Consider the following 24,717-nt stretch of genomic DNA (forward strand, 5'->3'; position numbering starts at 1 on the left):
GGTAACACGTTGGGCGTATGGTTCGTTTCCTACCTACCTATTCACTATCGTAACCAAAACCTTGTTTCGCCAGTTCGCGGGCGTAAGCCAACAGGCACCGCGCGTCCGTAACGGCCAAAGTGCGCAACGCTGCCAGACTGGTCGTCAAAGAAACTCTTATTTCTACAGTAAACAAAGACGCTCGTGGAACCCATTACAATGCGATGCTGTGATGCTGCTTCGGCTGACTGCTCAAGGAAGCTCAGGCAGCTTTCAGCTCCACTAGCAATAGATGAGTACCCGCATCCTCACGCTTTACGTCACATAAGCACATGTATCAAGCTATCGGCTCAGCCGCTGTAAACCGCGCAGGAAGAGCCTTGCCTCATGCAGCTTAGAGCTCTGCCTTGGTGGTGGCCAAACCACACCACCTCGGCCGCAAACCACGTCACAAAGCCCAGCCAGCTTGCCTAGCTCAACCACCAACTCCTCTCTAAACACCATCTCCCAATCCCCGAAACCATCTCCCATCAAAACACCACCTCTCTCACCCACGATGCTTCGCACAACCTTCGCCAAGACGGCTGCCCTCCGTCCCATCCGCACCGCCGCCTTTTCCACCAGTGCCCGCGCCATGGCCGAGGGCGACACTGGTGCTCCTCGCAGTACCGGCGGCCAAGGGTAAGCAAAAGCTCTCGATTCTCTGAAACGGTCGTTGCCGTCCATGGATCAATCGAGACTCTGGATATTCTGACATGATTGATCTCACAGCGACGCCTTCCAGCGCCGCGAGCGCGCCTCCGAGGACTACGCCATTCGCCAGCGCGAGAAGGAGAAGCTCCTTGAGCTCAAGCAGAGACTCGCCGAGCAGCAGGAGCACCTCCAGCGCCTGTCTGAGCACATGTACGTTCCCTCAGACACATTTCGCGGTCGCTTGTGCATACATGGCCCAACAACCTGTTGACTCTCGTTCACTAACACCGCTTGCAGCGACGAGATTACCAAGGAGCAGGGTGGCGAGAAGAACTAAAGCTCGCCCGCGTTTCCAGTTTGGCGATTCCCTTCGGTCGATATGGCGTCACAGATACAAGGTCCTGATGACAAGAGTCACGGTTCCTGATTCCGTCTTAACTAGTGTACAACTACATACGAAATGTGACATCAATCCATCTCCAGTAAATTTTGGACCCTCGTTGCCCTACTAGCCAATGGTTCTCTTGTCTTGTAAAACTTACTATCCCAATTGGTTTCCCGTTTGTCCATTAAACTCCAATGTGCACTCAAAAAACAAGTTCATATTCTGCCTCTATCTGCGACCAGTGTATGCACGATAGAAGCCCTCGGCCACGTCGCTCTCCACGCCCGCATAGTTGTTTGCCATGCCATTGTTCGTCTTTTGTGCCGACGTCACCTTGGCTTGCAGCGCCGTCGCATTGGCATCGATCCACTGCAGCTGTGTAAGGTGGCCGTTGAGAACGCGGACAATTTGGCTCAACTAGATTGGCAGGTTAGCTTCGTGGCAGCTGTCAGCAAAATTGTGGTACATACCGGGTCCTCTGCCTTCGCACCCTTGCTTAGGGTTCCCGAAATATCATTAATCTCCTTGACCATCTTGGACAGGTCGCGAGACTTCTCGTCCAATTGCTGAGTGAGCTTCTCAGCCAGTTTGTATGTGCGCTCACGCTCTTGGTCTGGTCCGGCTAAATGCTCGCCAGGACCAAGCTGCTTGGCAAACATGTCTTGGACCTCAGACTCGTAACGGCTGAGCCAGGCTTCCAGTTCCTCCTGCTGGCTCTCCACGGCAGCGAGCTGTCTCTCAATCTCGTGACTGGCGCGCTCAGCTTCATATGTGTCCAGATACAGTTTTTGAATCTTCTCGCCGTTATCAACCAGGTTCCTGTCCCAGGTGGACACCGTTATGGCCTGGTCCTTGAATTCCTTCTTGTACTTGGTCAAGTCTGATGCCCATCGAGTGACAATATCTTCCATGGTCTTGTTCTTGAGTCTGGCGATTTGCGAGGGAGGCCCAGTGGTAGAGGCGCCGTGGGCACTGTTGGAAGCGCCGGTCGGTGTCTGAGTGGCGGGCTTCGCGGCATCTGTGGCTGGCTTCGCGCCGCCAAACAAGGCAGAGGCGCTGGCTGTGGCAGTCGTCGAAGCCGGTGTGGCACTTGAAGTCGGCATCGAGGTAGCAGCAGCTGCAGTTGTCGCAGACTGCGCTCCAAAGAGGGCTGAAGCAGGCTTCGCAGCATCCGTGGCAGGCTTCGCACCTCCAAATAGACCACCAGCGGTGCTAGGAGCTGCTGCAGAAGCAGTCGTCGTTGTCGCGGTGGTAGCAGGTTTAGCGCCAAAGAGGCCACCTGCGGCCGGTGCCGAAGTTGTTGTGTTTGTAGCGCCGTCGCCGCCGAAGAGACCGCTTGAGCTGGGAGGCGCAGTCGTAGTTGTGGGAGTAGACGCCGCCATAGTCGCAGCTGCGGGCTTGGCGCCAAACAAAGAAGAGGCTCCGGCCGATGCGGCGGCAGCAGGGGCAGCTGCGGGCTGTGATGTAGCAGTCGCGCCCGAAGCACCTCCGAAGAGACCCGGCGAGGGAGCCGCAGCTGCTTTCGCGCCGCCAAAGAGACCTCCAGCGCTAGGTGCGGCCTGCTGGTTACCGAACAGTCCACCGCTAGCAGGTGCCGTCGTGGCAGGTGCTGCAGCAGCATCAGTCCCTGTGGTCTTCGCGCCAAACAGCCCACCAGCAGCAGGCTTCGCACCGCCGCCAAAGAGTCCGCCGGCTGCGCCCCCAGCAGCAGGAGGCGCTCCGGCGGGTGTCGTCGATGGAAGAGAAAACATGGGCTTGGCCGGGGTGGCAGCGCCGGCACCTACGCCAGGCGCAGCCATATTCCCTCCAAATGAAGGAGCAGAAGATGTAGGGGCAGCGCCACCAAAGAGTCCTGACGCTGCGGGCGCGGTCGTGGTAGTCGTGGCGGCTTGGCCTTGGTTCGTCGATGCAGCCTGGCCAAAGAGGCCGGCTCCGGCATTCGTAGTTGATGTAGAGGTACCGCCAAAAAGAGCCCCTGCAGGTTTTGCTGTGGCATTGTTCGCGCCACCAAACAGTCCACCAGAAGCAGGGGCAGCGGGAGCCGCACCGCCGCCCCCAAACATATTGCCGCTGGCAGGCGCAGTTCCAGCAGGCTTCGCGCCGAAGAGACCACCACCTGGGGCAGGAGTCGTAGAGTTGCCGCCGAAAAGGCCACCCGAGGCCGTCGTGGGAGTTGTAGATGCGGCACCGCCGAACATGGCGCCAGCCTTCGGTGCGCTATCTGTGTTGCTCGCAGCACCCGCCGAACCAAACCCAAAACTGAGGGGTGCCGCAGCACCGCCAGCGCCGCCAGCTGAGCCAAAAGGTGATCCAGACGCAGGCGCAGTTGATGTTGTATTTTTGTTCGTCTCGCCGCTCGATGCCGGATTTCCAAACGCAAAGGGTGAAGCCATGGTTGCGATGAGCCTCGATGGTTTTGAAGTCGAGGCTGTGTTGATCACGTAGCGTCAGTGGTTTCGACCGCGTTCTGCCCGCAATGTTCTGATGGGACAGTCTCGTGGCGGTGATTGACCTTGTTTCTTCCGGGAACAGCTCAACCTTCGAGGTTGGGATGGCTGAGTGTGGTTGAAGGTGGATGCGGTAACCCAAACAGCGACCAGGAGCTTTTTTTCTAAGAGCTTGGGAGGCTGGCGCGAACGCAAGCCGCGTCCAGGTACCACACCAAAAGGGGAAGTGAGCGGCGCCGCTTTAGCACCGCGTTCCGGTAGTGCAAGCAATAACGTGCGACGCCCGTCACGGTAAATGGGAGACATTTCGTATGCACAATCTCTGGGGTTCTTCACGTTTAATTAGGTCGTATGTTTTTGGTGGCCTGACTGTGACATTGGTCTGTTTTATTGTGAAGGTCTTGTTTCAAGGCATGAGACTTCGAGGCCTGAACAGGGACGCCAGACGCAGAATAGAATGATTGATTCAGGACGCCAACATACACAATTACGCACAACCTCCAAACAAAAAAACCACCGAAAAGAGGCAGTACGCTTATAGGCACCAAATCAATTGCTCAGAATATATGCTGTAGGCAAAACGTCGTAATTGCTTGTGAGCCTCAGACGATGAAGTGTACACAGGGTAGTCATGCTATCTACAAGCGACACTTTCACTTCGTCGTCTCATATCTGACAACGTAGCCGAACGTCCAAGTAACCTCTCTCGAAAATCCGATAATTGCTGCGTTGAGAAACAACTCCGCAAGAACAGTAGGAACGTCCAAACTGCCTAAATTTGGAGGAATAAAGGGAAGTAGAACACGCAGCTCGTGGCTACATCACGTGCCCCCACCCCCACGAAGCTATGGCAGTGAGCTAGCCCAAGTTCTACCAGTAGAGCAGGTCTGCGACTGGGCGGAGTACTTCTTGTATCTGACGACTTGCCACACATTGAATTACTTTACAGATACCATAATAACGAGCGCAGCCAATCTGCTGTGGCCAGCCCGGGGTGATACGAACCTGAGCTGCGAATAGCAACCGCCGCATCGCCACCACCCATCCCATCCCTGGCTGTGGTCAATTCGACTCGACCACGGGGCGCACCTCCCCAAGCATTGCCATAGAAACATACAGCCGCGGCTAGCGAATTGATAGCCATGGAAGACTCCAAGAACTTGGATCCGCCCCATCAAGTTGAACAGACCGAGTCTGCAGACACAGAACCACATCATGGCCAGTCTCCTTTGCGACAGGTGCATTCTCCTAAAGTCATGCTAACAGTCCTGCAGAAGACACGTCGGACTCGGACGACCAATTTATCGACGCGAGGTCAGGACCGGCAACTCCTAACATGCGCTCCCCCACACCAAAAGCGAATCCGAAGCAAAAAGAGGCATCTCGAAAAGCCGAAATCGCACAGGATGAGGAAGAGGAAGCTTCAGCTGAAGACACTACTCCCAGTCCGCCACATGCGAATACGGACGACGAAGAGGCCGAAGAAAAGACCGGAACGCATGTGTATGACGAAGGAGATGATGATGGGGCTGAGGACTTCGGTGAAGACTTCGACGATTTCGAAGAGGGCGGTGGCGCCGACGACGGCTTTGACGACTTTGACGACGATTTTGCACAACCACAACCAATAGCAGTGCAACCGCAGACGCCAGTGACCCCTCAACATAAGCCTCCCCCATTTGTAAGTAAAGTGCGCCGGTTGCGCGACTCTGCTAACATTTCCAGGCCATTCCCGATTTCGGCGGCCTCGGCCCCGACCAAGTCCTCGAGGCCACAGAAGATATACTAAACACATTATACCCCCCCGAAATGCTCGAAGTACCTGCGCCTCAAACACTGCCGAAAGATGCGTCCGTATTTATAAACCCACGTTCCGCTTCACTATGGTCGCAACTGGTGGCGCCTCCGCCCCTTGCGCCGCCCGACTGGATCCGGTCGCGGACACGACGTCTATTCCTTGTATCGCTCGGTGTTCCAGTGGATCTAGACGAGATTCTACCAGCCTCTAAACAAAAGAAGCTTATACTACCGTCGCTCAATCTCTCCTCATCACCACGCGTATCCAGCGATGTCCGCGGCAGCGGTGTGTCACGGCTGAAACAAGGCGAGGGCAACGCATCGTCCACGTCTGTCGACTCACAAGGCAGGCCGTCAGCGTCAAAGACACGCCGAGGCCCGCCAGCGGAGCCGGATCTAGATCTTGTCGCCGCGCGCTATCTCTGCAACACCACAGACGAGGCCATCGCCGGCATGACGGACGAGGAGCTTAAAGCGCATATCAGCAAACTGGAGGCCATGCAGGGCACTGCCAAGGATGTACTGGAGTACTGGAAGAAGCGCACCGACGAGAAGCTTGGCGACCGGGAAGCCTTTGAAGGTGTTATAGAAAATTTGGTCAAGCATGCGAGAAAAGTACGAAAGTAAGGACCGGGCTGCATCCGGCATGGCGGCGAAATACATTGGGTACATGGTTACATACATTTACGACTATTACATTAATACATATGAGGCATAAAAACCCAGCAATTGTTGCCGACGTATATGATGCCGTTGTTGATTTCCTGTGAAGACGATGCGGTCTGTTGTAGCCATAGCATTGGCCGAATATCTGTGTAATATGGGAAGAGCAAGCCTAATCGAGTACGCATAAATGCAGGACGAATTATAGACACAACGGCTTGCCTAGGCTGCCGGAGCTTGCTGCACGCAGCTCGAACACAACAATTCACGCTCATTCTTCGATAACCGACTATGTAAATAATTACACCCTATTTTCCTGTTATGGAAAAGGTCTGATCCCAAACTAAAAAGGTGTGTTGTACTTTGAAGCCCTGTCTGGCGATGCGACAGCTGAAAGGGATTTGACTTTGTCTTCTTTGAAGGGTTAGCCCATATAAGCTAAAATTAGAATGCCACCTCCAATGAAGTCAAAGCAATTTGGCGCAGTGGAAGCGCGCCGGGCTCATAACCCGGAGGGTACGTCACACCAACGGTTTGATCACTGTACATCAAACTAACAACTACTAGTCGCACGATCGAAACGTGCAATTGCTACATTTTTTGCACCACATTTTTTGCGCTGTAGACCACACGAGGCCTGAGTTCTCTTTGACTCGGGCTTATTTTATTATTATTTATGTTTTCGCCTTATATTGTCTCCTTTCTGTCGACTGTTAATGTAACTTGCGGCAACATCGCCGCGACCACTAATAAGTAGAACCGCTATGTAGTATCCCGAGTTACCCGCATCACTTACTTTCGTCTGGACACTCAAAGCAAGACTTTATAGCCCTTATATACGTTATAGTGTCTACGGCCCATTACTTTTTTTCTTCTGGCAATTCTTCTACACCTGCGTTATTACTGTATTGACTCCGTGTAACTATCTGAGTTACCAGCCTGGGAACTTGTGAGTCAGCCTTCGTAAATGCGGCGCTGATGCATTGTGAGACAGTGTTCGAAAGGCGACATCTATATGATGCAGAACCATCTTTGTACATTATTTGACCTAAAGAAATATATATTTTACCGCGATGGGCTGTGTACTGGTTGAACAGGGCGTCGTGCAGGCGAGGAGACAGGATCAGTTGCCTGTGATGCTGAGAGGGAGCTCAAACCTTTTGTCCATTCGCACCCTGCGTGGTATTATCCACCAGGCTGTTTGAACCGCCGAATATTCTCCTTTTGTTAGATGAATTCCGCAAAGGTGAATTACCTTTTCAATGGGTTGGATTGCTTTTCAATATGTTGCTCTGCCCACAGGTACTTCAACGCAGCGCAGTAAAGGGCTCGGGCGGCGTTGGGCAATGGAGGGGCACGGCTATCTTTATCAGCACCAAAACAGCTTAGCGCAAGAGTCATACTCTGCTCTGCACACTTTGAATTTTGACAAACCTCAGGCGAAATACTCAGCTCTGACTCCTAAGCCACGACCACGCCGACGCATGTCCTAAAAATTACCAGTTTTATTAAACGGCAAAGCTTCATCTTGACAAAAATATTCAACTTGCACGTGTCATCCATCCTTGTTGAGCGTGCTCCAGCGACCCCGCCTAGGTGTAGCTTGTTCAGAAAACCACAAATCTCGTGCGCATTTTGCCCCGCCTCGCCGACTTTACATCTACAAACCACACTCGACACGCCACCATGTCTGCCAACGGCGACCGAAAATACGACATCGACTCCGAATCCGACTCGGGCGAGTCCATCAACAATGCTCCCGGCGATGGCTTCGATAGCAAGCCCCTCAAGTCGGCCCTGAAGAAGGGCAGCCAGCCCGCTCCCGAAGACACGGTCGCGAAGCCGTACCTCCCGCCCCAGACCGACCCCAAAGACCTCGATGTCGCCAGCCTGACGCCCCTAACACCCGAGATTATCGCCCGCCAGGCCACCATCAACATTGGAACCATCGGCCACGTTGCCCACGGAAAGTCGACCGTCGTCAAGGCCATCTCTGGCGTTCACACTGTCCGCTTCAAGAACGAGCAGATTCGCAACATTACCATCAAGCTCGGCTACGCCAACGCCAAGATCTACAAGTGCGACAACTCAGCCTGCCCGCGCCCTACCTGCTACCGCAGCTACAAGAGCGACAAGGAGGTTGACCCTGCGTGTGAGCGCGATGGATGCGGTGGCACCTACAGACTGTTGCGTCACGTTTCGTAAGAGACGCCCGGTTTGAGTACTACGTCCGGCATCATGCTAACACAACAAACTTAGGTTCGTCGATTGCCCAGGTCACGATATTCTCATGAGCACCATGTTGTCAGGTGCCGCCGTCATGGACGCCGCCCTACTCCTAATTGCCGGCAACGAACCCTGCCCCCAGCCTCAGACCTCCGAGCATTTGGCCGCCATTGAGATTATGAAGCTGGACAAAGTCATCATTCTACAGAATAAGGTCGATCTGATGAGAGAAGAGGCCGCCCAGCAACACTATGACTCCATTCTCAAGTTCATCCGCGGCACCGTCGCCGGCCAGTCGCCTGTCATCCCCATCTCTGCTCAGCTCAAGTTCAACGTCGATGCTGTCAACGAGGCCATTGTTAACACCATTCCTGTGCCGCCTCGTGATTTCAGCCAGCACCCTCAGATGATTGTCATCCGATCCTTTGACGTCAATAAGCCTGGTGCAGAGATTGACGAGCTCAAGGGTGGTGTTGCCGGTGGCTCCATCCTGCACGGTGTCGTCAAGCTCGGTGACGAGGTGGAGATCCGCCCTGGTATTGTGTCCCGCGATCAGAGCGGTGCCATCAAGTGCACGCCCATCTTCAGCCGTGTGGTGTCACTTAACTCCGAGTCCAACGATCTTAAGTACGCCGTTCCTGGTGGACTAATTGGTGTCGGTACCCGCATCGACCCTACCCTCTGCCGTGCCGATCGTCTGGTCGGCTTCGTGCTCGGTCTCAAGGGCCGTCTTCCCGAGATTTACAGCGAGATTGAGATCAACTTCTACCTCCTCCGCCGCTTGCTCGGTGTCAAGACTGCTGATGGCAAGCAGGCCAAGGTTGCCAAGCTGGCCAAGAACGAGGTCATCATGGTCAACATTGGCTCAACGTCTACCGGTGCCAAGGTTGCCGCCATCAAGAATGATGCTGCTAAACTTATCCTGACCAACCCTGCATGCACGAGCATTGGCGAAAAGGTTGCTCTATCGCGCCGTATCGAGAAGCATTGGCGCCTTATCGGTTGGGCCACGATTGCTGCTGGTGTCACGCTTGAGCCTAGTAGCTCCTAAATGCAATGCATAACGAAACGAAAAGAACGCATACCAAATGGCTGTCACATGAATATCCCGACACCCATTTCGGCATTAGCCACGTCTAGCCGTCACCTCTCGTTTGGCATTCTGCAGAGGAAGATTTGGACAGTGGTGTACATCGATGGATTTAGAACAAGTGCATGATGCAACGGTGGTAGGGTAAAGAGAGAGAACACAACCGTTGTACTTTGTCTAGCTGCTTTTTTTGCGAGAGAAAAAAGGTGTTGGCGTGTTGCTTTTTCGGCGGACAAAAGGGGGAATACCAAGCATCTGAACAGCCGTTGTTTATAAAAACGCAATTCCTTATGAGATGTTCTGTATCCAGGTCACTACACTAGAAGGTGATATAAAATCAACACCAAAAAAAAGTTTACAATCCACTTCTCATATATCCTTTGACTATTTAGCAAATGCTTATTGCACTAAATAAGCTACGATTTTCCGCCTGTCGGGATCTTAAACATAACCATTTTACCCTCGGGGCCCTGGCCTGTTGCTTTATCGACGCGAAAGTATCCCTTCCTCTCTAGCTGAATGATGGCTCCCTCGGCAAGCTCTGCGCAGTCGGCGTCGACCATGGCCTGCTCCATCTTAGACGTGACTGGGTTAAGAAACGTGTCTAGCTGGTCCGTCTTCTCGAGCTTGTCTTTGAGCAAGAGGTGGTCAAACTCCCACAGCTCCGCCTGACCGAGGTCGCTGTCCTGCGCGGCAAGCCAGTGAATCTTCTTGTCTGTCTTTGAGACGTCGCCGTCTAGGTGAAGCTGGCATTGCAGAGCAGTGATGGTGCCATCATTAGATATGGTAATGGCCCGTATAAGCGCATTTCCCCACCCCATAAGAGTGATCTCCTCGTCCTTGTGAATACGTGTGGCATCACACTGATCGATGTAGATCTCGGACGCGAATGTCAAAGTCTTCATCCCGATGGCCGGGTTCTTGGGATGTTTTGGGCGCAACTCCTTTTGTGACGTGTCGGGACCGCCCGTTATGGTGACCAGTGCTGCGTTTTTCGACATGACAGCTGTATGCCGAGGTGCGACGGGGTCAATGATTTTCTTATTCACGGACCACAAAATGGTCCAGTCCATAAATACGAGGTTCCGGCTCGGGCCTTGCTCTAACATAAACTGTCGCAGTGCGTCGACCGTCAGGCCGCGGCGGAGGATGCCTCGAACGGTCGGCATACGTGGGTCGTCCCAGCCGTCGACCCTGCCAGTCTCGACGACCTGGAGCAGCTTTCTCTTAGAGAGAAATGTTCGGATGAAGCCAATTCTGGCGAAATCCCAGAGATGAACGCGTCGTAGGCCCAACGCCTCGAGGAACCAGCAGTACTGATCGTTACGATCAGAGTACTCGGTTGTTCGCAGCGCGTGCGTGACACCTTCGATGGAATCCACCAGGGGGCAGGCAAAGTCGTAGGTGGGATAGATTTGCCACGCCCAGCCTGTCCGATGATGGGGCTGCGGCGTCTCCCCAGTCCCCCAGTTGGGGAAGCGATATATGATGGGGTCGCGAAGGGCGCCGTTGCTGCTGTCGTATGTGATGCGAGCGCGGATGCAGTGCTTTTTGCCAAGTGCCGTTCCATCCCGCATCTCGGCGAAGATGGCAAGACTCTCACTAGCCGGCCGATCTCTGCATTTGCTGGGTAGGCGATCACGTCGATCTAGAGCTTGAATCCTGGGATCGGTATCTTCAGCGTATGCCTTACCAGACGATATCAGCTTTTGGCAGAGCTCATAGAGCCTCGCAAAGTAGTCGCTGGTGTAGGTGACCTTTTGTGGAGAGATCCCGAGAAGACCGAGGTCATGGATGATGGACTCCTCGAATTCCTTCTTTTCCTTTCGTGGGTTCGTATCATCAAATCGCAATATCAGAGACCCCGAAGTTGCGTCGTGTGCAAAGTAATCATTTAGAAAGGCCGCTTTAGCATGTCCAATATGCAAGTAGCCACTATGAATAATACTTAATTAGCTGCGCTTCAGATTCAAATCCACCTTATCGCTATCTTACGAAGGCTCGGGAGGAAATCTAGTAACGACTCCATCATCCATATCCGGTAACTTCATGTTGTAACGGGGCTGGGTCTTAGCTGTGGATACATTGGCGTGCTTGGCCAAATTTTGTTTCTCCTGCTGAATCTGTGGAAAAGTAGCCTCCAAGTAGGAAAACCATCGCGTGATATTTGGGAATGCCGACTTTCGAACAAGGCCGCGGGCGACTTTGTTGGACCAGAGGATGGTCCACAGGGACTTGTCAGCCTCGGCCAGTTGGTAGCCGTCGACCAACGTGCGCAGCGTGAGGTAGCGGTCAAACTCAAGGAGAACAGGCTCCAACGACCTGAAATCAGGTGAGACCAGTCCCAATTGGAAGCGGAGGACTTTTGCGTGGTCCATTGCGACGAATACTTGCAGATCTTGTTGTGTAGATGGCAAAAGGGAAAGTGACGGCGACTATGCTCGCTAATAGGTAGGTGGTGGTGGGCGAGTGAGTCAGGCCGCAAAACGGCATGCACTGCACCACCTTGTAAGATTGAATGTACTGTGAGATCTAAGTATGAGCAATATAAAGAAGGTCTGTTCGTAGTTTTGACTACCAATACAATTTTTTTTTGAAAGAGTTTGTAAGTCGCCCACGCCAACTAGGCGTGGTGGTGGGCTGAGCCAACTTAAATGCAACTGGGTACAGCTAACTGTGCAGACCTGAGATGGAAACAAGTTCTCGCTGTCCAGATACCAGCCAAATGTCTGAAAGACATGTCTTAGGAAAAAAAGAAAAAGAAACACAACTATTAAATGATGTACATTTTTTCGTGCTTCCTTCCAATGACGCGACTGCTTATGGAATGCTTGTAGCTACAACAGGGAGCCCTGCAAACCTGAATGATGGAAATAGGCAACTTAAGGGTCCAGTACCGAGAACAATGCGGCAAGGTGAGACTAAAAAGTCAATATCTAAATAGAAGATTGTTTAAGGGAAGCTGGAACTGTCTTCGTTCCCAACCGCTCAGGGCTCCAGTCGACACTGTCGCCATGATCCGAGCTACAGCAGAGGCCTTTACAGTATTAGTACATACGACCTTTAAAATAGTGCTTTTTATGATGGCGTCGAGTAGAAACAACTGTGGTACATAAATAGGTGGGAGTATAGACGCCCCGAAGCAAGTACGCGAGCTACTGGAGTGACATGATTCTCCAGTCACCAAACATCATCCCGAGATACTTCGAATCTATCGCCGTCTTTTCTGATATGCTGCAACTTCGTGTCTCTCTTCAAGGGCTTGCGCATGTCTAATGCATCCTCTGTGTCTTTAGTTGGATCTGTGGCATGGTCGAGGTAATAATCTTTCACCACGCGAAACACGCTGTACCCCGCACTCTCGTAGAATGCAATAGCGCCCTCATTACTGCGACGAACAAATAAATCGACAAACCAAGCATTTCTTGCGTCCGCGGCAGCTTCCACCTGAGCTGTTAGTATCTTGCCAATACCGAGCCTGCGTGCTTCAGGGGCAACAGTAAAGGCTGTGATATGGGCGTGCCATGGCAGATAGTGCTCTGAAAACTTGTACACGTCAGGCGAGGACTCAACTTTGCCCATGACTGCTCGTCGCGTATGTTAGCATTTATAAGTAGACTAATGATTTAAGCTTGTGCTGTTGAGGTGTGTAAGCGAGAAACGCATACTGTAACCAATTATGTTGCCACTGTTGTCCTCGCAAACCTGGAACAGCGACGGCCATTTGGCATGGTACTGGTGATAGAATCCGAGCTCATACGTCTCCACCAGACTGTCCAAATTACATTTTGTAAATTTGTGTAAATCGCCAGGGCGAAAGCTCCGAAAAGTTGCCATTCTCAGCCTCTTTTTTAATATAGTTATTACACACCAGTGACGCAGGTTTATAACAACAATACTTACCAATTCTAGCATGCGAGCTCACCAGACAAGCCTTTGGAGAGCGTTTTACTTGAGAGTGGATTCCTCAAACCGCTGCCCATACTTATATTAAAAACAAAACACAGTACGACATGTCCAGGAGCCTGAAATACTTTTCACAAACACGTGACGAGGTTATCCTGTGCGCCCGCCCGCAGCACCCCAACATCCTCGAGCCCCAAGGGTAAAGACAGCGAAAAAAGGAAAGCCAGGTTAGGTTACGAACGAACTACTATTAGTTGCTTCATTGGGTCACACGATCGACTTTGGAAGTTGAGTGAACTAAATCAAATTTATTTACGTTTTTTAATCGACTTTGTTATCCAGTATGTTCGCGCGGACGAGATGATATCCTAGCCTAGTTGCGGGGATCAGCGTTAGAATCCACGAAGCTATCGTGGTGACGGTCTTGCTACCAAATGTTAGCAAGACTATTTAAGTTGTTGATATAGGTAGACGAACTCGAGCCTCAACCTGAGGATCCACGAATTTATTGTGGTGACGGTCCTGCTACTGAATGTCAGCAAGACTACTTGTGCTGTTGGTTCAGGTAGACGAACTCGAGCTTGAACGACACTAGCACCCCGAGGCATGGGCGAAGCCACGGTCAAACCGAGGCACATTGCAGCCATCAACGGTATGTATGATTGGAGTTGCATCTTTGTAACAAGCTGGAAGGATGTGTGTTTGGCTGGATGGTAAGAATGTCTGGGCAATGCTGGAGTAGGTTTATGTACAGCGCTGGTGCTGTTTTTATTGTGCAAACAAATGCAGACAAAAGATGTGCCATTATATACATTTTCTCATATGCACGAAAGCGATGTATTCCAGGTTTTATTTTCCTGTATACAGGAATATATTACCCATCACCGGGCCTGATTTGTTACGGGCGCAGTCGGAAAGATTGTCGCAGCCTGATTCAATCCTGCAGCGCGATTGAACAAACAAAGCAAACGAAACTAGCGGTCAGTAGCTTTCAAAATGATTATCGAATTCATCCGCAACCTCTCCGAAAAAAGTACGCGCTGCAATGGACCAAGAGTACGAAAGATTGCCTTTGGCAGGCGCTGCTGATACTGAAATATCCAGCGACCTGGAAAGAGACGGTAGCTACACATATCATGAGCACTGTGAGAAATGCAGCTCCGTGAGCAAGAGGAACGGCATATACGCCAGCTTGTGGAACATTTTTGTTGCAATTAGCTTCTGGCTGTTAGTGGCCCTCGTGCTAGGCATCTGGCTCCGACAACACGCTGCATCTTCACGGGCCTTGGTTCCCCATAGTGAGTTTATCTCATGATCACAAAATCTATCATTCGCGATCTTATTAAGATAACAAACTCTAGATATAGCTAGTCGACTGCGGACCACTCTGTTCATGCCAGATGAGCGTTTCAACCCTGGGAATCAGACTGAGGCCAGCGATGAGGCGTGGGCGGAGATGCATTTAAGTAAGGATCAAATTGACTACTATGAATATGAAAAAATGTTAGAATTATGTATAGGGCTCGTGATGATTGAGAAATCAGACTATTACGGGCTCTCTCCTTCCATTGGTGGAAAGGTAGAAGGCAGCCGGGTATATGCGGTCGCGGCTTTCCATCAACTGCATTGCTTGTGAGAATTCATAATACGTAAATTTAACAGACCCAAACTAATACAAATTTTGGAGGAGAATCATAAGGGGAGCTTGGTACGCCGTCATCAAAGGCGGTCCTGGGATTCTGGATGGCCCAGTAGACCTCCCTGGCCATCCAGCGTATAAGGCGCTGGCAGGCCACGTTGCTCACTGCTTCGATTATATCAGGCAGGGATTGATGTGCGCTGGAGACTCTAGCATGGAGGCTTTCTTAGAAGGAGATGGTGTGACTTTAAGACCGCAAGGATCTAGCGGAGGGAGGGTCAAGCATCAGTGTGTTGATTTTGATGCCTTGGTTAGGTGGACAGAGAAGCATAAAGATCCCGGTCCATAGTAGTCGTTATTTTGAATATAAATAGTAAGATACTAATAATGGCTCACGATACTGATCAACATCTCCAGTTTGGTGATTTGAGAGCAAAACTACTCAACACGGGCCTTCAAGTACAGCCATTTAGCTAGCTTTACGGTAGGTTGGTCTACCAGCCTCTCAAAAACATCTGCCCACCAAAAAACCACAGGCGTTACAAGAAAAAAACTCAAAAGAAGGCCGACGTGGTAGGGTAACGCTACTTCCTCACCAAGGCCACAGATGTAGGAAGCAATGCCATACCCGACACTATGCAAGCTGGGCCGTGGACAAGGTACAGGGCGAAATTGACTTTACCAAGATATTCCGCGAATGAGGTAACAAAGGCTCTCTGTAAAACGAGAGAGTTTTGTAGCGCCCAGAGCACTAGCACGGCTCCAAGAGCATGCCAGGTACTGTAATTGAGTGACAGCCGCGACAGCCAGACATAACCTGAAGTCTTCTCACCATTTCGAATAGGAAACGAGAGCAGAATTAATCCCAGGACAAGAGGAACGAAACTAATAAGAAAGCGCCAGTAGCAATTAGAAGGTACTATAGGCGACCCTGCCCTAACCGCAAGATCGGCAAAAGACATACCACAGATAAAGAGGGCAACATGCCACATGCCATACCACATGCAGTAAGCTGTCAGGGCACCCGCAGGGCACGTTGGTTGGTAGGAGGTTATAGGCAACCAGAGGTATCACGTGCGAAGAAGCTACTATATAGCTGCGGGCTGCCGACGAGGGAGTAGCGAGGAGGCAGCGATAATTCCACCATCATTCTAAAAACCCAAGGATCATCTAGTGACTGAAGCTCTTCGCCGACAGCACCTCACATAAGCCCACAGTGAAGTTGAGATAGCTAAGCGGTACAAGCGGCGTGTCCTTGCAGTGCATACTAAAACCATGAACAGTATCAGAGACGCCCGAAACTCAATAGGGATCGTCAACAGATGAGAATCATAGGCGTAGTCATCAACCCGCCAATCCCATGGGTTCGTTAGTTCGGCGACGACAAATCGGGACCAATCAGTGAACTGTTCACGGCCGCTCACAACACGACGAGGGCGCGGCTCAATTGTACCGGGTAATGTACCGTACTCTAGAGAGTCTTGAAGGTGTAATCGAACGGTAAGCATGACCAGAAACGTCGACACAATCGTCGGCAGGAAGAGTCGTATGCCTCTGCGGAAAATAGCCGAAGCTAGCATGTCTGACAACTGGCACGATGACCCGTGTTGGATAAGAAGCACAGGCTTGTAGGAGAGGGCATAGCCGGATATGATGAAGAATAACGCTACCATTGGGACACCGGAATATAGTAGCCGGACGATTGGAAGCTGCAGAAATTTATTGTTGGTTTCTCCGAAACCATATCCAAATCGCTTGGCGGGCTCAAAGGGCTCGAAGAAGTGGGAAACAAAGACAGTGAGGGACGCATATCCGCGAACGCCGTCTAGAAACGATAATCGAGGAGCAGCCTTCTTGTGGCTAGGAGAATCGTGGGAAGTCGCTTTCTGGAGATAAACGGGCAGCAGTATATCAAACGCGTCGTAGGGGGCCCTCGGAAGGTAGGTAGCTTCGCCGATCAGTGCCATGAGGTGGAAAGCCTGTTAGACGCGCAAAGAAATAAAAGTCGTTTAAAAGGCCAAACTGGCCGCAAAAAATCCTCAGCTACGCAAGTAGCAAGTCAAGTAATTGCATAATTTCAATACCATAAAAAGTAGCACTCCAGAGGCGGCTACAGCCACGATGAGCGGGCGCTGATGCCCTAGGATGGCTACTTCGGCGATCTTCCGACACTGTGGCCTTCGAGTCCCGCTTACAACTATTTCCGTTGGGTATTCCCGGCATGTATGTTAATACTTGGCAGCCCCGGCTTTTATGAACACTAGAATACTGTCTGCACACATGTCGACAGATCATTTGCCCCTGGTAACTCACTAGACGACTACTGAGAAATGCCTAAGCCGGATTGTGAAGAGAACAAACCCTTTCTGAGCTATACGACGCCAGGCCCAGACCAGCGTACTGATGGAGCTGTTTTCGTTCGGAGAATGCTTCAAAAGCATGTCGTCTGGGGCATTTTAGGGTTTATTTCCTCTTCTTTAATTCTTCTCGCTGTTCTGCTTCTGTCGAGATACCCGAGAGATACCGCTACTAGGCCACAGCTACTACCTGGCCAGAGTTTCTGGCCAGAGAGTAGGTACCAAACTAATGACGAGACCGGGCAGTTACTGAAATCTTCGTCACAGTTCCCGAGTACACAAGGGTCTTTGTGGATGACAAGGACTGGAAAGACGCTGGCGAAGTCGGCGACGTACTTTGGAATAACCTCTTGCCCAGTATGTTTGCTTGTCATTGTTGTCCTTTTTTATCCACTCACCAGACGCAGTTGGCGAAGGTTATGTACCAATCCCATTTCCACGAAAGTATGCTTTACCTGAGAGTGCTCCTTTCGAGGGAAACCCGGACAAGGCAGAGGTTTATGCCACGGCCAGTGTGCACCAATTACATTGTCTAGTAAGTTTGCCATAAACAAGGTATAAGTAGATTGCTTGGACCAAGGTCTAACAGATCAAAAGGCGACAATACGAGAGATGATTAAGTCATATGATCGGAGCGAGGTACCCGCATATGCTAGTGGTCACGCCTACCACTGTTTGAACTATTGTATGCCATTACAAGCGGGAGCACTGTTGTGTTGGAGCTAGAGACTGACTGGTGCTTTCAAGTGCGACAAGATGTGCTATGCGCAGCGGACACAACTTTCGAGTATGGGCATCCTGTATGGAATGTTGAGAGGAACTTCATACAATACGAGTTTAGCGGAATTGGTGCAGTGCATCAATGCCGAGACTGGAATACTGTGAAGGAATTCCTGGTAAGCAATCGTGCCTCAGATAAACAGTCGAGTAATTAAAAGGCCTCAAATAAATTTTATAACTATTAGAAGGACTTAGTTTAGGTATTAATTATTGGGGGATGTATTGTGACTGGCTAGGCCCAGCTCAGGCTCGGGTGCTAGGAAGCCGGCTAGACCCCTGTTGGCAAGCAAAGCAAGCCCAAACTAGCTGGCAGTCGATATGAGGGCACGGCGATCCGTGACTCGATGACAAAATTGCACATTTGAAGATTTAATCAATTGTCTTTTAGACTTTTCCCTGTAATGGAGTCAATCTCCTGTAGCCTGCCGGATCGGGAAACATAGCAGGAGTGCGACGAGTCCAAAAGCGATAGTAGGATTGTTCAAGTGAGAGCCGGAACTGTCTTTGCTTCCAGCCGTTTGCTATTGCTGGGTAAGAAACTAGGGGTCCGCTAGCGCTGGCTGGACCCCTGCTGGGGAGCTGTCAAGATGAGTGCAATGGGATCTGAATAACGAAAGGGCGCAGTTGGGATTTGACAAAGCTTTTAGACTCGCTTGTGTAATGGAGTCCACGCCCCGTAGGTAGATCGTGAACCCATTTTCCGTGATCCGCAAACGGGCGTCGCCAAAGTTCACTGGCAGCCACCATCTGTGCGGCACGCGAACGAAACACAAGCTCGAGACTAAACCTCCTCGACATCCACAGAGTTTCCTCTACCTCTTCCGTGCACCGCCATCTTCACTCCGCCATACTTGCCAGGAATTGCGCATTGGCTTCGGCGCGGAAGCGCACTGGAAAATGGCCCACCAGTCATAACGCTGAGCTCCCCATAACCCGTGGCGCATCCACCCCTTTTAGCGACAACCCAAGTGCCGATCCTCAAACGCAGGCCGAGAACCACGCACCCACGATACCGACAGGACGATACACAACAGACAATACACGACAGACGAGTAGCCAAACGCCATGGATCAGGCCGACATCCCGGCGCTGCTGGCGCGCCTGTCGAGCGATGAGGATGCCGCGCGCAAAATGGCCGTATTCAAGCTGCAGTCCTCCATCAACGACCCAGCGTTTGCCGACGTCTTCATATCCTCGGGCGGCCTGGTGATCCTGCGCCGCCTCATCATGGGGGCCGGCGGCAACACCCTGGCCTACTCGCTGCAGTCGCTCTCGCGTCTCCTCGAGGTTGACATGGGCTGGGACATTTTCGAGGGCCCCAGCGCGGGGGACCTGGTCGAGCGCATCGTCGAGCTCATCGTCACCAACCCGCTGGTTAACATCCTCCGAGGCGCCATGTCGATACTGGTCGCGCTCGTCAGCCACTCCCAGTCCGCCAACGAGGCCCGCGGCAGCCCGAGCAGTTTCGGCTTCCGCGCTTTGCGGCCCGCCATTGCTGTATATCCGCAGTTCTTCGAGCTCGTCGTCCAACAGCTACAGAGCGCCGACCATGCCCTCTGCGCCAACGCCCTCATGCTCACCAATGCCCTGATCCGCGACGCTCTTTCGAGTAGTAATACGCCTGAAGGCACTTTCGAAGGCACTGGTGAGGAATGGACCAAGATCATCAAGCGCTTGCACGACCTAGGTCTCGTCAAGGCCGTCTACAAGATCATGCAGAGCTCAACGCTGCAGGATCTTGCGCATCCCGTTCTGGAGTTTCAGGCTCTCAGCAAGCTGCTGCTGCGCCGGTGGCGAGAGGTGGCGGTTGACGTGGACAGGCCCGAACACAGACGCGCCCTGAAGGCGTTGCACCTGGCCAGCAACCCAGAAAAGAGCCCCGATGTCAATGGGCACTCGAGAGACGACTCAGTGGACGGAACGAAGAAGGATGGCAAACGACACAACCCCGACAAGTGGCGTCGATTGGGCTTCGAAACAGAGAGCCCGGTACAAGAATTTGAAACGAGCGGTTGTCTGGGGATGATGGACCTGAACGACTATGTGCGCAAATTTGAAGACAGCTATCAGAAGACCCTGCTGGAGCAGGCCGTCAAGCCTCCGCGGGAGCGATGCCCGATTGCGCACGCGAGCACGACTGTCACCATGATATTATACGATCATTTTGAGGTGGACAAGACGGACGTGGAAGACACCAAGGGATACCAAAATCTAGAGGGCAAAAACTACGACCAGCTGTTTTGCCCGCTGCTGCTGCAGTGGTCTCGGCTGCACACGTCCGCGCTGCAAGCCTTTTTTCGCATCTGGAAGAGCACCGGCGCCGAGATGGACGACTTTGAAAAGGTCGGCGAGTTGGTGCGCATCCTCGTGGAACACGTTGTCGGACAGTCATCACGTACACGAGACGTGCTCGAGGTTGAGGACGACATAGCCGAGTTTGACGTCGCACGCCTGCGCGAGCTGCAGATGGAGCTGCTGGAGCGCTCCTTTGACGATACCTGGGGGGAGCATCTGTACCAGGTTAGCGAGACTCTGCGGCAAGAGGCCCTGCAGTTTGTCAAGGAGCAGCGTGTGCGATGTCTGCTGCAGGGCTCGTGGTCGATGCATCCGTCAGCGCCCAGTGGCGCCGATCACGGAGGGAACAAAACGGGCGACAGCAGCAGTAAAGAGCAGCAGTGGCGGTTCGCCAAGCTGTCACACAATCGCCGCTACCTGCATTACGCCGACTTTGACAAGCAGACGCCACAGGATCCGGGTCTGAACAGCCTGACCGAAAAGATTGACCTCAACACTATCAGTTCGGTTGTGTCCAACGTGTCCGCCAACAACGACCAGGCCAGTCAAAGCAGCAGCTCGACGCTGCAGAGCCCGCAGGCCCCAGTCCCGCCGGCGGCCGCAGCCTCGCGCAAGACGCTCACGACTACCAAGATTACCATCTACAGCTACGTGCACGCGGCAGACGCCGTGCGGGGCGGTGACAGCAGCGAGTACCCGATTTTGGAGCTGTGGCCCGTCAACCACAGCCTGGCATCGGAGTGGCTGGACGGGCTGCTGATGCTGCTGAACCAGACGCCCATCACGGCCGAGACGAGCAAGCTGGTGAATCTGGTGAGCGACTATGGGCTCAAGATTCGGCTGCTGAATGTGCGCATGGACGGCGCGCTGGAGGGGCCGCCGCCGGGGACGGGCGTGGTGCCGAGCCGGGACGGCTTGGACGAGGATTACTTTTACGAGATTTAGGGCCTTTCTCTCTCCCCTGCGAATGTAGTCGAGAACATTGCCGGTATATTGTGTTCTCTGGTTTGTGTTTTTTCTTTTGCATATACCCTCTGTATATGGCGGTTTTATATCATGTATGTATATTAAATCTGCACATGTGTTCTTATAGATAATATGACAACTACACGGAAAGAACGTTAGTAATGAGTACATTGCCGTTCTACTTCCGCCAGGTAGCGCAGTCACATTTGTGTCGTTGGGCCTTTTCAGCCGCGCCTCTAATAAGAGATTGTAGAACATTCCACAGCGACGGAACAAAGTCTCTCCTGTTTTTCTGCATCTAAGTGTTAAATACACCCAGCACATTTATTCCCGGGACACAAAATTGTTGAACTACTCTTCGGCGACGGCTCTGTTAGTGATGCGGCTCATGCAGATGCCTTGCGTACTGCCAAACTGGCCACTTGCAGCCCAGATACTGTGGAATCTCGGCCAGGACAGGAGAAAAGTCGGCCAGCGCCGTGAAGCGGCCTTTACAGTCGAACGAATACACCCGTACACATGCCAACAAGGCTGTCCGGATGTCTGCGGTGAACAAGCGTCCGCAGTCGAGGCCGACGATGGGGGCTAGGTAGACGTCGATTCCGACATATATCTTTCACTCGAGCCGGTCGAATCGCATGCTCTCTGCTCTTCCGAAATGAAGAGAATAAATTAGTGTTAAATGTAGTTTCAAGTATCAAATTGAAAGGAAAATTATAAATATATAATCCGACTTTATAATGGCATTATTTAGCAAAGGCTGTGGGTAACCAGACTGCCAGATAACAGATGTCAGCTAGCGAAATCTGACATGTCGTCGGGGACGTGTTTCATCCTCCAAATCCTGGGGGGTTTTCTTGAGGACAAGTAGCCGGAGGCAGAAACATGCACCAGTAGCGCCGTTTCTTTAGCACACACACACATACCTTGATTGTGTGTCTGTGTCGTTTGATAGTAAGTGCTGACCGACTATTGGACAAAGCAGCGTCAAACTCAGCTCGGACAATGCGCGAGCCAAGGCATAGCTTTTTCCTATCAATGCTTTACCAGGCCATGATTGGATCGACGCCTAATGCAATGCACACGAGCCCAGTTTCGGGGGAGAGAGCACATGTTGCTTGTGGAAAGTAAGTGCTGGCACGAAGGAAAAGTGATGATGCGGCGGCCCGTTGCAAGGGTGGGGTTTTGCGGCATCTGGGGCTTTTTTAGCGGAGTCGGCTTTGGGTAGGAATGCGTGATGCATTGTCCAAGACGCCCTTTTGACAGCGAGATTTCTTTCGTGTACGACGTGATCCGAGCGCCAAGAATTATCGATAGATGTCTCGGGAGCCCATACGAAGTAATGTCTTCCGTACCGAAGACAACTATTTTTGCAGCACAACTTCTCGCGTCAAGCAACGACTTGTTGCGGATTTCCCAGCCATGTTTCTTGTCCAGCATCCAGCAAGACTCCACTATAACTGTAGCTTGCATCGCGGTACTTGGGCGCAAAGGGCGGTGACTTGTTCGGCGCAGCGTTGATGCCCGGCAAGAGCCCCATGCTCACATGTAACTCTTTCTGCTTGCTCCGGTAACATAAACTGGGTAGACACATGGCGCCAGCTCCGGTGGGTTAGGAAAAAAAAAATCCTGTCCGATCCAGTCGGCGCATGGTATATCGTAAGCTAAGCTGAGTTGGCCCCGGATTAGCCGTACCGGGGGAAACATAATATCTCGTCTCGCAGTTTTTTTTTCTTGTTCCTGTTTGGATTCTTTCCTTCCTCATCCCACTCCTCTATCTTTTTTTCTTCCCATTTGTTGGTGGAAGGGGGGAAGAAGAGCAGAGTTGGCGAGGACAGACACGACAAGCCCATCACGGTACGTACCGTACAGGGCAGAGGACAACTGCGACAGCCCTCGGTAGCCTGGGCCTGCTTGTGACGGCAGCCAGCGCCAGGCATTCGAGACGACGCAAATCCTGTGTGTCGTCTCCGACACCAGCCTCGTCGACGAGCGAGACTCGGCCTTATTCGCCGTGTTTCTCTGGAAATATCGCAGCGACCTTCATTCGCTTGTTGCACGCCAGCTGACTAAGGATCCGGCCACGCAGCTGGATTTTAGTGTGCTCACCGGAAACTTACAGCGGGCATAGCCTGCTGAAACCCACTGCAGCCCACTGCCGCGACATCATTCCCGCTGTGGGTTCGCCAGGTCTGGCTTGACCGACGCCAGCCACCGAACCTTGTCGACACCTTCCCCTGACAAGGACCCCAAAAAAAGTCGAGCTTTGGAAAGCGAACAAAAAGGAATATTTATCCCTGCACAGTCAAATCTCCCGTTTGCAGGGTCGTCTAATCTAATCGATACGAAAAAGAAACGAAACAAAGCTACCCAAATCTCCGGCCAATTTTCCATCTTTTCGTCTTGCCTACCAAACGCCGCATTCCTGTCTCCTAAAAAACCAGCCCCCATCTGCGACGCATTGCATTCTTTTGCTTCCCTTACGCAACCCACCATCTGCAGGTATGTGAATATATGTCTGGTTCAGGCAGAGAGCCCCCCTTTACCCCTCTGTGGGAGCTGGTGTGCTGCATCATCCATCCCTCCCTCGCGCTTCCCGATAGGCTGGACGCCCTTCTGGTGGCGCACTTTGGGTTGCTTTTGCTGCCAGACCAAGGTCATGGAGCGAACCAAGGTCCGACTGCTCTGGGGTCAAGTCACTCGACCTGCTTTGGTAGCATTAAAGGCGGCTTCATTCCCCAGCTCCCACAGCCCCTATCCTTTGTCGCTCCCTTAAGAGCCCACGACCCTCTGCCTAATCGCAAGGCCGAGCGGGCACTTTATGGCTCTTTGGCCACGACTCCTTGGACGCAATGGCTAATCTGCTCTCTTGCAGTCTTTCTTGTTAGCACCTGTCAACATCTTTGAGCCTTTACGCTGCACCCCGACCGCGCTTCATCATGTCTCGCATTCAGATTCCCCTCGACGCCTTGACGTCCCGCCTCAACTTTGGCGACCGCTTCCAGGGCCTCCGCGCCGGCCCCCTCTCCGGCCGCTTCTCGAACCTCAAGCCCATCTCCGAGTTCCTCGATTTCAAGCGCCTCTCCAAGCCCGCCAACTTTGGCGAGGCCCAGTCCCGCGTCAACTACAACCTCAGCCACTACTCTTCCAACTATGCCGTCGTCTTTGCCATGCTGAGCATCTATGCGCTACTGACCAACTGGCTCCTCCTCTTCGACATCATCCTCGTCGTCTGCGGCATGTTCATCATTGGACGCCTCGACGGCCGCGATCTCGAAATCGGCAACTTCCGTGCCACATCTTCGCAGCTCTACACGGGTCTGCTCATCGTCGCCATCCCTCTGGGTCTGATTGCCTCGCCATTCTCGACTCTTATGTGGCTCATTGGCGCTTCTGGCGTGGCCATCCTCGGCCACGCTTCTTTCATGGACAAGCCTATCGATGAGGCTTTTTCCGGGGAGGCGGTCTAGGTGGTCGGCCGCAAGCTCCCAAAT

The 24,717-nt window shown here is 52.3% G+C and overlaps 10 protein-coding genes across 10 annotated transcripts; 7 read left to right on the forward strand and 3 right to left on the reverse strand.

The window, feature by feature from the left end:
• Window positions 1-535: 535 nt before the first annotated feature.
• On the forward strand, window positions 536-1,009 carry LMH87_004960 (uncharacterized protein; the record flags this gene model as incomplete). The annotated part of the gene is made up of 3 exons (XM_056202593.1): window positions 536-660; window positions 751-882; window positions 970-1,009. 3 exons carry the CDS (start codon window positions 536-538, stop codon window positions 1,007-1,009), a joined length of 297 nt encoding a protein of 98 aa, XP_056058133.1.
• A 276-nt stretch (window positions 1,010-1,285) lies between these two features.
• Window positions 1,286-3,450, reverse strand: LMH87_004961 (uncharacterized protein; the record flags this gene model as incomplete). The annotated part of the gene is made up of 2 exons (XM_056202594.1): window positions 1,286-1,474; window positions 1,528-3,450. 2 exons carry the CDS (start codon window positions 3,448-3,450, stop codon window positions 1,286-1,288), a joined length of 2,112 nt encoding a protein of 703 aa, XP_056058134.1.
• A 1,196-nt stretch (window positions 3,451-4,646) lies between these two features.
• LMH87_004962 (uncharacterized protein) lies at window positions 4,647-5,928 on the forward strand (the record flags this gene model as incomplete). The annotated part of the gene is made up of 3 exons (XM_056202595.1): window positions 4,647-4,722; window positions 4,779-5,185; window positions 5,230-5,928. 3 exons carry the CDS (start codon window positions 4,647-4,649, stop codon window positions 5,926-5,928), a joined length of 1,182 nt encoding a protein of 393 aa, XP_056058135.1.
• A 1,722-nt stretch (window positions 5,929-7,650) lies between these two features.
• On the forward strand, window positions 7,651-9,241 carry LMH87_004963 (uncharacterized protein; the record flags this gene model as incomplete). The annotated part of the gene is made up of 2 exons (XM_056202596.1): window positions 7,651-8,165; window positions 8,224-9,241. The coding sequence occupies 2 exons, from the start codon at window positions 7,651-7,653 to the stop codon at window positions 9,239-9,241; spliced, it is 1,533 nt and encodes a 510-aa protein (XP_056058136.1).
• Window positions 9,242-9,696: 455 nt separating this feature from the next.
• LMH87_004964 (uncharacterized protein) lies at window positions 9,697-11,658 on the reverse strand (the record flags this gene model as incomplete). Its single annotated transcript, XM_056202597.1, has 2 exons — window positions 9,697-11,215; window positions 11,276-11,658. The coding sequence occupies 2 exons, from the start codon at window positions 11,656-11,658 to the stop codon at window positions 9,697-9,699; spliced, it is 1,902 nt and encodes a 633-aa protein (XP_056058137.1).
• An 802-nt stretch (window positions 11,659-12,460) lies between these two features.
• Window positions 12,461-13,195, reverse strand: LMH87_004965 (uncharacterized protein; the record flags this gene model as incomplete). The annotated part of the gene is made up of 3 exons (XM_056202599.1): window positions 12,461-12,864; window positions 12,949-13,126; window positions 13,184-13,195. 3 exons carry the CDS (start codon window positions 13,193-13,195, stop codon window positions 12,461-12,463), a joined length of 594 nt encoding a protein of 197 aa, XP_056058138.1.
• Window positions 13,196-14,182: 987 nt separating this feature from the next.
• LMH87_004966 (uncharacterized protein) lies at window positions 14,183-14,822 on the forward strand (the record flags this gene model as incomplete). The annotated part of the gene is made up of 4 exons (XM_056202600.1): window positions 14,183-14,219; window positions 14,266-14,484; window positions 14,548-14,652; window positions 14,707-14,822. 4 exons carry the CDS (start codon window positions 14,183-14,185, stop codon window positions 14,820-14,822), a joined length of 477 nt encoding a protein of 158 aa, XP_056058139.1.
• Window positions 14,823-17,251: 2,429 nt separating this feature from the next.
• LMH87_004967 (uncharacterized protein) lies at window positions 17,252-18,222 on the forward strand (the record flags this gene model as incomplete). Its single annotated transcript, XM_056202601.1, has 6 exons — window positions 17,252-17,396; window positions 17,450-17,539; window positions 17,590-17,717; window positions 17,780-17,867; window positions 17,930-18,078; window positions 18,199-18,222. 6 exons carry the CDS (start codon window positions 17,252-17,254, stop codon window positions 18,220-18,222), a joined length of 624 nt encoding a protein of 207 aa, XP_056058140.1.
• An 805-nt stretch (window positions 18,223-19,027) lies between these two features.
• On the forward strand, window positions 19,028-21,202 carry LMH87_004968 (uncharacterized protein; the record flags this gene model as incomplete). Its single annotated transcript, XM_056202602.1, has 1 exon — window positions 19,028-21,202. The coding sequence occupies one exon, from the start codon at window positions 19,028-19,030 to the stop codon at window positions 21,200-21,202; it is 2,175 nt and encodes a 724-aa protein (XP_056058141.1).
• Window positions 21,203-24,162: 2,960 nt separating this feature from the next.
• On the forward strand, window positions 24,163-24,693 carry LMH87_004969 (uncharacterized protein; the record flags this gene model as incomplete). Its single annotated transcript, XM_056202603.1, has 1 exon — window positions 24,163-24,693. One exon carries the CDS (start codon window positions 24,163-24,165, stop codon window positions 24,691-24,693), a length of 531 nt encoding a protein of 176 aa, XP_056058142.1.
• Between the last annotated feature and the right edge of the window lie 24 nt (window positions 24,694-24,717).

Source organism: Akanthomyces muscarius, chromosome 1 (assembly GCF_028009165.1).
Source record: "Akanthomyces muscarius strain Ve6 chromosome 1, whole genome shotgun sequence".
Taxonomy (NCBI): Eukaryota; Fungi; Ascomycota; class Sordariomycetes; order Hypocreales; family Cordycipitaceae; genus Akanthomyces; species Akanthomyces muscarius.